This window comes from Galeopterus variegatus, unplaced genomic scaffold (genome assembly GCF_000696425.1).
Source record: "Galeopterus variegatus unplaced genomic scaffold, G_variegatus-3.0.2 Scaffold1830, whole genome shotgun sequence".
Classification (NCBI taxonomy): domain Eukaryota; kingdom Metazoa; phylum Chordata; class Mammalia; order Dermoptera; family Cynocephalidae; genus Galeopterus; species Galeopterus variegatus.
The window spans coordinates 62,504-78,682 of NW_007727941.1; the positions used below are offsets into that span (position 1 = coordinate 62,504).

At 37.7% G+C, this 16,179-nt stretch overlaps 1 protein-coding gene across 2 annotated transcripts in view; it reads right to left on the reverse strand.

The window, feature by feature from the left end:
* The window catches only part of SLC9A6 (solute carrier family 9, subfamily A (NHE6, cation proton antiporter 6), member 6), a 54,395-nt gene that overhangs the window by 10,827 nt on the left and 27,389 nt on the right, over nucleotides 1–16,179 (reverse strand). For both annotated transcript variants that reach the window (XM_008579199.1, XM_008579198.1), the window contains exons 12-13: nucleotides 11,545–11,575; nucleotides 8,711–8,790 (exon numbers count right to left, since the gene is read on the reverse strand). In XM_008579199.1, coding sequence (XP_008577421.1) covers nucleotides 8,711–8,790; nucleotides 11,545–11,575 — 111 coding nt within the window. The remainder of the gene's footprint in view (nucleotides 1–8,710; nucleotides 8,791–11,544; nucleotides 11,576–16,179) is intronic.

Sequence of the window (16,179 nt, forward strand, 5' to 3'; positions counted from 1 at the left end):
CAACAACCTCAGAATATTCACTCTTCTCATTAACACATGGATCATTCTCCAGGATAGACCACATGTTAGGTCACAAATCAAGTCTCAACAAATTCAAAACAATTGGAATTATCCCATGTATTTTTTCAGACCATGATGGATTACAATTAGAAATCAATAACAAACGAAATTCTGGAAACTATACATACACATGGAAATTAAACAGCATTCTACTTAATGACATATGGGTCCAAGAAGAAATCAAACAGGAAATCAAAAAATTTATTGAAAATAATGAAAACAATGATACATCACACCAAAACCTGTGGGATACTGCAAAAGCAGTACTAACGGGGAAATTTATCACATTAAATGCTTACTTCAGAAGAATGGAAAGATGACAAGTGAACAACCTAAGTCTTCACTTTAAAGAACTAGAAAAACAAGAACAATCCAAACCCAAAGTTAGCAGACAGAAATAAATCATTAAGATCAGCGCAGAACTTAATGAAATTGAAACCCAAAAAACAATACAGAAGATCAATGAATCAGAAAGTTGGTTTTTTGAAACGATATATAAAATTGACAAACCATTACCATGGTTAACTAAGAAGAGAGAAGATCCAAATAATAAAATTTAGAAATGAAAAAAGTGATATTACAACTGATACATCTGAAATACAAGGAGTCATTCGAGACTACTATAAACAACTATATGCCAACAAATTTGAAAATCTGTAGGAAATGGATAAATTTCTGGATGCACACAAGCTACCAAAACTGAGCCAAGAAGATGTAGAAAATCTCAACAGATCAATAACAATAAAGGAGATTAAAACTGTTATCAGAAGCCCCCAACAAAGAAAAGACCAGGACCAGATGGATTCACAGCAGAATTTTACCAAACATCCAAAGAGGTATTGAGACCAATTCTCTACAAACTATTCCAAAAGACTGAAACAGAGGCAATTCTCCCAAACTCATTCTATGGAGCAAACATCACTCTGATACCAAAACCAGAGAAAGATACAACTAAAAAAGAAAACTACAGGCCAATATCCTTGATGAATATAGATGCAAAAAACCTCGATAAAATACTAGCTAACAGAATACAGCAACATATATGCAAAATTATACACCATCATCAAGTGGGATTCATCCCAGGTTTGCAAGGTTGGTTCAACATATGAAAATCAATAAATGTGATACACCATATCAATAAAATCAAACACAAGCAACATATGATCATCTCTATGGATGCTGAAAAAGCATTTGATAAAATTCAACACTCATTCATAATAAAGACATGATAAGTTAGGTATAGATGGAAATTATCTCAATATAATTAAAGCCATATATGATAATCCCACTGCCAATATCACCTTGAATGGGGAAAAGCTGAAAGCTTTTACTTTAAGAACAGGAACTACACAAGGATGCCCACACCCATCCTCCTATTCGACACAGTGTTGGAAGTACTAGCCAGAGCAATCAGATAAGAGAAGGGAATAAAGGGCATCCAGACTAGAAAAGATGAAGTCAAACGGTCCCTCTTTGCAGATGACATGATCCTATATATGAACAGCCTAAAGCCTCTACAAAACAACTCTTGGAGTTGATAAATGATTTCAGCAAAGTAGCAGGATACAAAATCAACACACAAAAATCAGTAGCATTTCTATTCTCCAATGGTGAACATGCAGAAAGAGAAATCAAGAAAGCTTGCCCATTTACAATAGCGGCCAAAAAAATAAAATTCTTAGGAATTGAGTTAACCAAAGATATGAAAAATCTCTATAATGAGAACTACAAACCACTGCTAAGAGAAATTAAAGAGGACACAAGAAGATGGAAAGATATCCCATGCTCTTGGGTTGGAAGAATCAACATTGGGAAAATGTCCATAGTACTAAAAGTGATTATATAAATTCAATGCAATCTCCATCAAAATTCCAATGACATTTTTCTCTGAAATGGATAAACTATCCTTACATTTATATGGAATAACAAAAGACCATGCATAGCCAAAGCAATGCTGAGGAAAAAAAAATAAAGCTGGAGGCATAACACTACCCGACTTTAAACTATACTACAAAGCTATAATAATCCAAACATCATGGTACTGGCATAAAAACAGACACACTGGTCAATGGAATAGAATAGAGAATCCAGAAATCAAACCACACACCTACAGCCATTTGATCTTTGACAAAGGCACCAAGTCTATACACTGGAGAAGAGACTGCCTCTTCAGCAAGGGTGCTGGGAAAACTGGATATCAATATGTAGGAGAATGAAACTAGAACCATAACTCTCACCATATACTAAAATCAACTCAAAATGGATTAAAGAATCAAATATACACCCTGAAACAATAAAACTTCTGAAAGAAAATATAGGAGAAACACTTCAGGAAGTAGGACTGGACACAGACTTCATGAATACGAACCCAAAAGCATGGGCAACCAAAGGAAAAATAAACAAATGGGATTATATCAAACTAAAAAGCTTCTGCACAGCAAAAAAAACAATTAACAGAGTTAAGAGACAACCAACAGAGTGGGAGAAAATATTTGCAAAATAAACATTTGACAAAGGATTAATATCCAGAATACACAAGGAACTGAAACAACTTTACAACAAAAAAACAAGTAATCCAATAAAATATGGACAAAAGAGCTAAATAGGCATTCGTCAAAGGAAGATATACGAATGGCCAACAGACACATGAAAAAATGCTCAACATCACTCAGCATTTGGGAAATGCATTCAAAACCACACTGAGATACCATCTCACCGCAGTTAGGATGGCTAATATCCAAAAGACTATAAATAAAAAGGCTGGCGAGGTTGCGGAGAAAAAGGAATTCTCCTACATTGTTGATGGGACTGCAAAATGGTGCAGCCTCTATGGAAAATGGTATGGAGGTTCCTCAAACAATTGCAGATAGATCTACCATATGACCCAGCTATCCCACTGCTGGGAATATACCCCGAGGAATGGAAATCATCAAGTCAAAGGTATACCTGTTCTCCAATGTTCACTGCAGCAGTCTTTACAATAGCTAAGAGTTGGAACCAGCCTAAATGTCCATCATCAGATGAGTGGATATGGAAAATGTGGCATATCTACACAATGGAATACTACTCTGCTATAAAAAAGAATGAAATACTGCCATTTGCAATGACATGGATGGACCTAGAGAGAATTATATTAAGTGAAACAAGTCAGGCACAGAAAGAGAAATATCACATGTTCTAACTTCTTTGTGGGAGCTAAAAATAAATAAATACACAAATAAACTGGGGGGAAGGGAAGAAGACACAACAATCACAATTCCTTGAAGTTGATAGGACAAGCAAACAGAAAGGACATTGTTGGGAGGGAGGGGGGAGAGGGAGGCAGGAGGGAGGTTTCGGTAATGGGCACAATAATCAACCACATTGTATATTGACAAAATAAAATAAAATTTGGAAGAAAAAAAAGCAAAAAAAAAGAGAATAAAGAAAAAGAAAATGAATGAAAAAAGAAATTGTGAGCAGCCGTCTTGAAAACTACCTACCAGACTTGGCATCTGGGATGTGAGAATTCATTTTTATTTCTTTGCTCTTCTTGGGTTGGAGGAAGGAGGGAGTTTTTGTTAATGGGCCACAATAATCAACCACATTGTATACTGACAAAATAAAATTTTTTTAAAAAATGACTACAGTTAACAATTTGTTATATAATTCCAAATAGCTAGAAGGGAGGATTTTGAATGTTCCCTGCACAAAGATATGAGAAATGTATGAGGTGATTTGATCATTACACATTATATACATGTATCCAAGTATCACACTATACCCCTATATGTACAATTATTATGTGTCAATTAAAAATAATAATAAAAATGAGGAAGTCAGAGAAATTTTCATAAATTCCCATATTAATAAATTCCAAGTAAAGATTAAAGCACTCTATATAATTATACTTTATAAAACATCTGGCCACACAAAGCCACCGAAAAACTGAAAAGATAAATTCTGCTAGTGTATCAAGTACAGAAATGACCAGGTCTTTAGCCTTGTGGTACTGAATAAGGTAGTACTGAGGCTAACAAGTCTTGATGTTTGACTCTACAAGACCAAATTCTTTAAAATACAGAACTTACCAGATATTGACAAAACAAAAAAAGAAAATATGAATAGTCCTATATCTATTAAAGAAATTAAAAACCTTTCCATATAAAAAGCTCCAGGCTCAGATGGCTTCACTGGTAACAGAAAGAAATAACACCCATCTTATACAAACTCCTTTAGAGATGAGAAAAAGAAGAAACACCTCCCAACTCATTTTATAAGGCCAGCATAATCTTTATACAGAAACTTGACAAGAACATTACAAGAAAAAAAAACATAAGTCAATATCTCTCATGAAAATAGACACAAAAATAAGACACAAACTACTGGCAACTTAAATTCAGTGACATACACAAAGGACAATACATCAAGACCAAGTGGAATTTGTTCTAGCCATGCAGCACTGGTTTAACATTCAATCAATCAATGAAAAATTAGCACAAGAGCAGACTACAGAAGAAAAAAATAAACATGTGATCACCTCAATTGACATAGAAAAAGCATCTGATAATACTCAATACCTGTTCATAATATTAACTCTCAGACTAAAAATAAAAGGGAATATTCTTAACCTTTTAAAGGATATTGCCAAAAGTCTATAGCTAACATCATAATAGTGAAATATTGAAAAATTTCCCCAAGGTCAGAAATAAGACAAGAATGGTCCAATATCATCACTTATATTTAGCACTGCACTGGAGAGGTCCAGCCAGTGCAATAAGACACAAAAAGAAATACAACGGATTGTAAAAGAAAAAGTAAAACACTAATATTCATAGATCACTTGATTGTATATACAAAAATCAAAAACACGAGGTCAATATGTAAAATCCAAATGTGTATCTGTATATTAACAACAAAACAAGTAGAAAATAAAATAAGTACTGATGGAGTTTGGATGTGTTGTCCCCTCCAAAACTCATGTGGAAATTTGATCTCCAGTGTGGCAGTGTTGGAAACTGATTGTGTCATGGGTACAGATCCCTCATGAATGGATTAATGCTCTCCCTGGGGGAAGGGGTATTAATGAGTGAGTTCTCGCTCTATTAGTTTCCGCGAGAGCTCGTTGCTTAAAAAGACCCTGGCACCTTCTCTCTCTCTCTCTTGCTTCTTCTCACCATGTGATCTGCTTGTACCTGCTGCTGCCTGCCACTTTCCGCCATGAGTAGAAGCAGCCTGAGGCCTGTGCTAGATGTAGCTGTCCCAGAATCATAAACCAAATAAACCTCTTTTCTTTATAAATTACCCAGTCTCAGGTAATTCTGTTATAGCAACACAAAACGGACTAAAAGAAATACCATTTGTAATAGCATCAAAAAAAAAAAATCAAATACTTAGGAATAAATCTAATGAAAGATGTATAAGACATGTACACTGAAAAGTAAAAAACATTAATGAGAGAAATTAAAGAAGATCTAAATAAATGGAGAGATATACTGTGTTCATGAACTGGAATCTCAGTATTAATTATTTGTCTTCAAATTCATCCGCAGATTTCATACAAACACAATCAAATTGCCAACAGTTTTCCGTGTGTGTGTATTATGTGTATCTCGACAAGATGCTTCTAAAATTTAAAGGAAAATGCAAAAGATCTAAAATAGCCAAGGAAAATACTGGAGTAAAACAAACCTAGATTTACTCCACTGGATAGCAAGACTTACTATAAAGTATGGTAATTAAGAGAGTGTGGTATTGGTATAAAAACAGAAAAACAGAAAAGAGAGTCCAGAAACTGACCCCCACTTATACAGCCAAGTGATTTACAACAAAGACTCCACTGTAACTCAGTGGGATAAGGGTGGTATTTTCAGTAAATGGTGCAGGGTCAACTGGATATCCATATGGAAAAATAGATCTTGACCCATACCTCGCACCACACACAAAAAATTAATTTGTGATGGATCAAAGACTTAAATGTGATAGCTGAAACAATCACAGTTCTAGAAGAAAGCAGAAAAAATATCTTCACAACCTGGAGATATAAAAGATTTAGTAAGACACAAAAACACTAACCGTAAAAGAAAAGATTAATAAAATGGATTTCATTAAAATGAAGAACTTCTATTCCTCAAAAGACAGGATTAAGAAAACGAAAAGGCAAGCTACAGACTGAGAAAGTATACAATACATATATAATCAACAAAAAGCCCAATTCAGGAATATAAAAAGAAATATAAATCAATAAGAAAAAGAGAAGACAACTCTGTTAAATAATGAACAAAAGACTTGAACAGACATACTTCACAAAAGAGGACATCCAAATGGCCAAAGAACATGAATGGGTACTCGACCTCACTGGTCATCAGAGAAATGCAAATTAAACCACATGAAACATCACTACACACCCATCAAAATGGATAAAATTTAAAGGGCTAAGAAATACCCAGTTTTGGTGGAGATGTGGAGCAACAAGAACTCTCTTAACTTGCTGGTGGGAGTGAAGATGAATTCACCATCCACCACTCCGGAAAACCAGTTGGCAATATCTACTAAAGCTAACCATACACTTTGCCCTAAATCCCACTCCTTCGTATACATCCAAGAGAAATGAGTGCTTATGTCCACCAAAAGATATACAAGTGTACCTCAAAAAGCTCATGGAAAGATTTATCTTTTAATTCTATTTTTCCATGAAGTTTTTGAAGTACCCTTGTATGTACATAAATATTTACCTTTATTTGTAACAGCCCAAAGCTGGAAACAACCCAAATGTTTACTAACAGTAGAACAGTTAAAAATGAAAGCTGTGTGGTATATTCATACTATGGAACACTACAGAGCAATAAAAAAGAATGAATTACTATTAAATACAACAATATGGATAAATTAGAATATGTTGAGTGAAAGAAGACACAAAAGAATACATAGTATAGGAAGATCAAAAACAGGTAAAACTACTCCATGTTGATGGAAGTCAGAATGTGGTTACCCCTTTGCAGGGAGTGGGGAGGGATAGATGGTACTTACACATGTGTAGACACAGTTCAGAATTCATTACAGTGTACACTTAAGATTTGTGTACTTTACTGTATTCAAGTAATATCTTAATTATAACAATCTGGCTAGACAGAGGAACTGAAATCTAAACTAATGAATAAGTAATTCTACCAGGGCATTAGATACGAAAAAGATCAGGTTTCAGCTGAGTAGTACTTAATAGGGTAGTACTGAGTCAATGAAGTCTTGGTGTTTACTTCTATAAGAATATACAGAAAAATAATCTATTATTTTACCCTTTCTCTACATTAGGATCATTTAAATATTTGGTATATTATGCAGAAAATGCACAAAGCATTTTATGCAAAAAACAAATATTAAAAAAATTACAAAAATTTACAGAAATCAGAAGGATGAAAAAGCCCCAAGAAATATGGGAGTGGCTTATATCCAAAATGTTGATAATGGAGCCAAAAGTAATGACATAATGTTTAAATAATTTTAAAGAGCCAGACTCTCTCCCTAATGGGAGTCTTAATACCACAGATATGCTTACATTCTTACTTCTATACAGTAATTTAATTTTGAAGTACTTGCAAAAAGTGAATTCAAAAATCTAGTAAACAGAATATAATAGCTAGTAGCTTCTAATCATAAGTGTCAACCGAACTTTTCTTAAATACACAAGGCTTCAATCAGAAAGTTGAAAAAATTTGTTTTACGTGGTTGTCTCAAAGTTGCTTCAGTGTAACATAAACCAAGTTGTGATTCATTTACTGATAAATCTTAGCCTGAAAGAACTCCATGGCTCCTTTTTCAACTTCAATTTTCAAATAAGAAATTAATTTTTTTTTTTTTAAAAGATGACCGGTAAGGGGATCTTAACCCTTGACTTGGTGTTGTCAGCACCACGCTCACCCAGTGAGCGAACCGGCCATCCCTATATGGGATCCGAACCCGGGGCCTTGGTGTTATCAGCACCACACTCTCCCGAGTGAGCCACGGGCCGGCCCAGAAATTAATTTTAATAGTGATATAATATTTTTAAAAGGCATAATTTAAACAGGCTATAGAATATCAACAGTACTCAAAGTATAACTATGAAAAAGACTTAAAATGGCACAAGAAGGAAATCTGGTAAAAATTGAAAACATTAGCTATTTGTGGCATTCTGAAGGGAAAGGAGAATCTCCCAGTCTTTGGAAAGGCTAGGGGAAAAAAGGCCTATCACAGCACCCTGCGGTATCTAACATTACTCCATTCTAATATCGTTCTCATGCTTTACCCTAAGACAGTCTTTCCTCTTTCACCCTAGGAAGTACACTGACAAGAACTAACAAATACCTTTTTCAGGATTCACTAAATTAACTAAAGGACAATATGTATTAAAGTTTGCTCAATAAATAAACCTATATATTAAAGAAAGGATGTCATTCGGACTGTCGATTAACTTCACACAGCCAGCTTCTGCAGTAAACAGCCCCTACTGGTGTCCTGGGCTTGCAGAGGAATTCGTTTGTGTGGGTTTCCTTCTCCACTACATTGATGGGGAGAGGGAAAACTAAAGGTAGGTTTTATATTATACTTCAGGAAGGGAATGGTCAAAACAACTGTTCCATTAAACTGTAATTACTCATGTTCATACTATCATTTTTTTCTCAATTAAGGATACTTATGATCAAAGTTGTACCATATCCGGAAGAGCCAAGCACTCTCTGCTTTGGTAGTTCTCCTTTCATTTTCAGGAACACCCTGCAGACAAATAATACATAAATCAATAGATACACAAAGGTACCAAAACATTTATTTAGAGCCATTCCTTTGCTGAACCAGAAATAGAGCCTACTACATATAAGATACTCTCCAACATGGGTAACATTAGAAATTTACTAGCTTGTATATTGCAGCTTTGGAATAAGAAATTGAAATGTTTTTCTGAACACCTCGATTACTCAGGCTGCTTGCTAATTTATGAATCTACTGTCATTTATACTATGGGATAATTCACCTCCTAAATATAAAAGACTTATACCACCAATGTAATAGCACCTTAAGTAGAAAACATCTCTGTCTTTGGGAGTTGCCACGGGTTTCAAAAATAACTGGCATTTTCAAAGATGCTACTATGTTCTTACAACACTTGCAAAATGAAAACAAGTAGGGAAATTCCATGGTAAGCCTGGCCGGCTAGGAAGGAAAACTAACACAGTAAGCAGGCATCTTCTAAAACAGCTTCCAAAAATATAAACTGTGTCCTTATTTGGAACATGGTGCTGTCAGTAGTCAGCAGTTATGCGATCTGGTTCCAGTTCGGCTCATTGACATTAACTAGTTTGGGCAAGTCCCTTTCCCTCTCTGGGCCCGAATTTCCTTACGTATAAAATGTGAGGGTTAGAGAATTTGTAAGGCCCTTGCCAGCACTAATGTTCTATGGTTCCATGATTTCCTAAGAGCACAAAGTTTAGATTCTGGGTTTTGGCTCCTTCCTGTCCTTCTTAATCCTCAAAATAAATTACGTTTTCTCTCAACATGTATTAACACATACACAATATAAAAATGTTTGAGAACATTATCTGGGCTTCCAAGAGCCAAAGAATGCCTTCTGCATTTCTTTTCCCATTGTTAGGTGTAGGTTTGAGTGCCTCCACTTCTTGAAGAGTGATTCCTCTGTAAATCTCACCATCCCCTCACCACATAAACACCTTCACATACACCCAACTGCCACACACTCCATATGTACTATAATGTTCCTCTGTGCTTCCTAGTGAACACTCAAACTATTGAGTAGACAGTGCAACCAAGACATCCATAGGGATTTGAAGGCAAGGGAAAATGGTATTTTTTTCTATATGTCACAATTGGTACTCACATATCTGGCTCTCTCCCTGTCACTCCATTTCCATTTCTCCTCTGTGGTGACAGAGGTGACACAGCTGGTGGAGTCTCATGCAGACTGTGATCAAGCATTTGTCTTGTGAGCTGTAGCATAACTTTATTCTTGTTTTGACATGGGGGTGGAGGCACTAAGGCGCTATTACCCGTTAGACACTACCCTAGCAGCATGGCATTATGGGAATTTATCTAGCCTGCTTTGTACAAGTATTTCAAGCTCATGGAATTCTACTTTAAGGTGTTGACCACAAAAGAGGAAAGTACTTACTATATAACATACACACATATGCACTCATCACTCAATAGCTAACAAAATTAGCATTTAGGAAATGAATCTGATAAATTTTTTTTTTTTTCCTTTTTGTCTTTTTTCATGACCGGCAACGGATCGCAACCCTCAGTGTTGCACCCGTACCGGACCGGGACCGGCAACAGGATCGCAACCCTCAGCGCTGCCCCCGCACCTCGCTCAGCCAGTGAGCGGGAACCAGTCTGTATGTGGGATCCGAACCCTCAGTGAGAGGGCCGCCATGCTCCCAAGCGGCGCACTGCAGCAGTGCGCCACCGGGCCAGCCCCTAAATATTTAAAAAGAAAGAAAGTGGATGTTAAAACTGATACAGATTGTGACTATCATCAATCACTAGCAGTTTCAAATTTATTTATTCATTAGACACTTCTTTACTTTTGTTATCAAATGTATAACGAGTACTAAACTTACAAAATACATTTTGATATCAAAATACCTACCAATTTATCTGTTAAATAAGTTGGCACACTGTAGCAGTGCGCCACCGGGCCGGCCCCATGATAAATTTTTTTTAAACCACACCCTGAAGACAAATATATCAGGGCTTGTTTCAGACAAGAAAAAGAATTGTGTTTTGAAAGAGATGCTTTCCACTTTCAAAAACTTAATTTCTGTGATTTCTCATTTGTTGCCTAGTACAGAGTCACATATTCCCTGGTGCTCAGAAACCATTAAAAAGCAGATGGAAAATACCAGAAAAGGGTGGTCAGTCTAGAGAAGGCAATGACTTATGCTGCACTCAATCCAACAGGCTCAGGTTCATAGGAAAAACTGAGAAATTGACACACAGAAGGAAGGCAGCAAGCCTTGTGGCCAAGGCTGAGGCACAGAGTAAGAAAGTGCATTTCCCTGAACAGGCATGGGAGACTGGCTGAAGACTGAAAAGCTTCTAGGCAGTTCTCAAGGGCAGCTGCTGATCATCTAATTTGAAAGTAACATAGGAAGAGCAGCTGGAGTGGAGATTACATCAGAAATAAGTCTTCATGCGCAAACCAAAGTGGAAAAAAGCTCCCTTTGCCAGAGCAGCCGCCTGAAAACCAAGGAGTGCTTAACAGACTGCTCTCCTCTGTGGCAAAAGCCCAGGATAGCACACAGATATTAAAGCTGTCACCCTTGATAGCCACAACTGTCTAAATTTTGGTTTTGTCTCTATGGAGCAGTGATAAAAGCCCAGGAAGATGTCAGTTAAATCAAAGGCAAATAGGACAGGATCTAAATAGTGGCGTAAAGTTTACAGTAGATTGTTTCTTTCCAAATGACTACACATTTGACAGAAATGCCAGGGACAACACAAATGCATATTTACCAAATGTTCTTGGTCTGAATCAACACCAACCCTAAAGGAGAAACACAAAGAGCAAATGAGATTTCGAAGCCAAAAAACGGTCTATTCACATATGCACGTTGTCAGGCAACTACTCTTCTCAACACAGAAGCTATGGCGTGGTTCATGTTTTCTTGCTTCTCTATGGTTGTTGATGCACATTGTTGGCTCCTGCCACTGTCCTTAGCAACAGCTTGAATTCTAAAGCAAGTAGGCTGTCCTAATGATTCTCTTCCTGAAATCCCACTTACCAGTTTCAGAAAAATAGCATTGTCTTCTCTGAGTATAAATGCTCTCTGAGCAGGGTCAGGGACAGCAACACTGCCCCAGTTGCTGAATAAGAACTACTAGGTAGTTCCCAAAATAAGCTGGCACGATACAATTCCGGGAGGGAGTTGCATGTGTTTGGACCTTGCAGCTCTCATGGCAACCTTCTGTTATGATGACTGAAGAGAGGGTCCAATTACAGTTTTTCATAGGCTAATGGACAGACATTAGCCTTGGTTCTTCATAATTCTTTTTCATCAGCTCCCATGGCAACCTTCTGTTATGATGACTGAAGAGAGGGTCCGATTACAGTTTTTCATAGGCTAATCGACAGACATCAGCCTTGGTTCTTCATAATTCTTTTTCATCTGCTTAAAATTCCTGCTTTCCATATCCCAGGTAACAGCTTCATTAAGAAGTTCTCATTGACTCCTCTCTACCTGCTAGACGAGCACTCACCCACTCTGTTCACTCTTCCTCTACACTGTCTCTCAGCTCTTCTCTCCTTTCCATCCCAACTGCTCAAGTGCAGGCCCTCATTCAGATTCACCAGGTCTGCTGTGGAAGGTTTCCAGCTACCCAGGTGTCCCCTAGAGCTAGCTGTTTAAGGCGTGGGACTCACTGGGTTACTCCCTCGAAAAAAGACTGAGAGTGGCTTACAACCCACAGGGTCAAGTCTAAAGTCCTTTGTGTGGCATTCAAGACTCTCTATAAACTACCCCCCACTGCAACTTACCTTTCCACCCTCGCTTCCCATCACCCTCTTCCACAGACCCTACACTAGCCATGCCCGCCTACCCCTCTCCCCACGTCCCTGTCCTCTTCTGAGCCTTCACAACGTTGCTCATGCTGTTGCCTCTGGCTGAAAGATGCTTTCTCTCATTTTTTTTTCTACCTGTTTTTCAAGTTCTGAAGTAACCATTCTCTGACCCCTTTAAGCAGAATCATTTTTTTCTCTGTGCTTTTGCAGCACTTCCTAGAGTCCTTTAATTATAATATAATTAGCACAGTATAGTTATTTACCTGTCAGTCTCCCCCCAGACTGTGAGCTCTTTGAGGGTAAAGGCCATGTCTCAATCCATCCCTGTATCCCCAGAGTCTAGCACAGTACCTGACACACAATAGGTGCTCTAATGTTTTAACTACTACAGACAACACAGGAAAAAATAGCAGTGTGAGCAGCTGTAACAGTGGCATCCCAGAATATGAATAACACTGAAGGGAGGAAAATGATGCAAGACCGCATCTGGAAGGCAAGGGAATCATGGTCAAGTACTTGAAAACAGATGGCATGACTAGATTCATAATTCAAAGAACAGCTCAATTTTGCTTTGTTAAAATGGCCAGAAGCTGTTTAATATCATCTCAGTCACATTAAACTCCAGCCACATTTCTGCGTCTCAAGTGACATCTAGTGGTCTTGAAATAGCACGTCTGTAAAACTCAGACGGCACATAATCGGAAGCCAATTCAATGTAATAAACATTTACAGAGCACTTATTATTTGCCAGGCACTGTACTAGGCACAGGGCATAGAAATGAATTAAACACCACTTCTGCCCTCAAGGAGCTTTCAGACCAGTGGGGGAAAGACACAGCTAGAGCATAATCTCTCAGGGCCTGCTATCGGGGAATGCTGGCTTCCAATCTGAGCTTGGTTGCTTTCTAGCTGTGTGAACTCAGTCAAGTTATGCAGCCCTATCAACTGTAACTTTATCGCCTGGAAAATTGGGGCTAATATCCACCACAAAGAGTTGCTGCCAGGACTCAATGAGAAAATGTATCGAAAGGTTTTAAAAGTGTCTGAAGCATCATGAACACTAAATGGGAGGTCTTCAAACAATATTACTACAAAGCAGAATGATATAAGTGCTATAATAGAGAGACCCAACGTTATACAAACTGAAGAGTAGTTCCAAGATAAAAGAACAGGGGAAAAAGTAGGAGGACTTAGCTGTGCTGCTGAGAGTGAAAGAGAATTCCAGGCAGAAGGGATAGCACGAGCAAAGGTTCAGAGACAGACAAGTGTAAAGCATATGTGTTAAGTGACAGGGAGCCAAATGTGACTGTCACAAACTATGTGAAGGGATGCAGGAATAGCTGGCTGGTTCTAATTCAAAGAAAATCCACTGTGCACATGACAGCTAGTGATACTTTTACACTATAAATTAGATCATGTCACCCCTGCTTTAAAATCCTCTAAGATTTCCAAATGTATTTTAAAATTCAAACTCCTTACCACGTGCTACAAGACCCCACAGCACGAATCCACAAACTACGCCCACAGGCCCCATCTGGTACCCCTCCTGTTATTGTAAATAAAGTTTTGTTGGAACACAGCCACACCAACTAATTTATGTATTGCTTTTGGCTGCTTTCACAGTAGAGTTGAGCAGCTGAGACAGAGATCATCTGGCCTGCAAAGTCTAAAATATTTACTATCTTGCCCTTTATAGGAAAAGTTGGCAGACCACTGTCCCCATAGGATCTTGCCCACTTCATTTCCTACCTACCCTTTGACCACTATACTCCAGCTGTGTGAGCCTTTTTTCTGTTCATTAAACAGGCCAAGTTTGTTCCTGCCACAGGGCCTTTGCACTTGCTTATTCCTCTGCCTGGACTGCTATTCTTCCCAATCATTGTTTAAATGGCAATATCTTGTTATTCAGGTAGACTGAGCTCAAAATTAACCTCTCAAAGAGACCTTTCCCGACCTCCTCATATAAAATACACCCCCTTCCCTGGTCACTATCACAGTACCTTGTTTGGTTGCCATCACAGCATCCAGTATCATCTAAAATTTTCACATTCATTTATTTGTTTACTAGTTTATTGTCTATCTTCTTCCACTAATGGACAGACTTTATGAGACCAGGGACCTTTTCTAAATTATTACTAACAGTGCCCTTCTCTAGAGCAGGGTTTCTTAGCCTCAGCATTACTGATATTTTGGTCCAGATAATTCTTTGTTGGGGGGTGGGGAAGCAGTGCAAGGAGCCTGTCTTGTGCACTGCAGGATGTTTAGCAGCATCCCTGACCTCTACCTACTAGATGCCAGTAACAGCCCCCTCTCCCAGTTGTGACAATCAAAAATGTCTCCAGACATTGCCAAATGTCCCCAGCGGGTTGGGGGAGGCGTGAAATTATCCCCAGTTGAGAACCACTGAGTTGGAGCTCTTAAAACAGTGCCTGGCACAAGGCTACTGCTCAATAAGTATTTATCAAATGAATGAATAAGAGGCACATTTGAAATGCTGTGCTGAGAGCTTTACAGACATTAGCTCACTAAATCCTTACAATAACCCTAGGAGGCAGCTATTATGACACACATTACAGATGACAAAACTGAGGCTTTAAAGGATGAAAAAACTTGCCTAATACCACAGAATCAGTAAGTGTAAGAGTAAGAACTCAAAGCCAAGTCTAATTCGGCATGAATCTTAAACTTTCAGACCTATCAGCATCCTCTAAATTGTACTAGACAAATTTGGGGGAAGGAAAAATAAACTTAAAATATAGCCTGTGAGCAAAGAGGCCAAACCCCCCCCCAATGCAACAAGAAAATAACAAGAAATAATCTAAGATTGTAAAGCAATGTATATAATTAAGTGCCAAACTATGCTACAGGACAGGCAAGACGGGGCAAAACAAAGAGCTTTCAGAGCTTTCAGTGACGTAGATTAAACTTTATGTGAATAGGTGTGTTTTTGGTTTTTCTTTTGTGGGGGGATGATAAGATGGGCATTTTGTTTGGTTTGTGTGGAGGACAATTAGAGAAGAGAACTGATTGTACTTAAACATAGAGACTCCACTGAAGAGTATTACTTTTCCTAAATTATCTTACATTTAATTTTGTTCTCCTTAGTAGAATAAGGAATAGTCTTCATTTATAAGCTCTTCAGAAAAGAAAGGAACCTACTCCTTTCAAAATTTACTGCCCTCATTTCTTGATGCAACACTGTGTAGAAGAAATTAAGAAGGCCAGAGGCTCCTCTGTCCACCATTTAATTGTTTGTATGACCTGAACAACTTAGAAGCTTTCTAAGCATCTTCACTTGTAAAATGGAGATAATGTGATTAGAAAAATATATAAAATGCACTTAGCACAATGCCCAGAACATAGCAGGTGCTCAATACATGTCAGGTCCTCCTTGAAGTAATGATTAGGGTTATAAGAACAGTCCTTTTGTGTATTTTCTACTATACTCAGTAACAGCACAGAAATTATGAGAGGGATTTTAATAGTAAAGCAAGATTAAGACAATAACACTAACATTCAAAGTGTGAGTTAGGACTCGCTCTGTCTTTAGAATGTTAAAAGAAAGGCATTAACAGAATGAAAAAAATGCA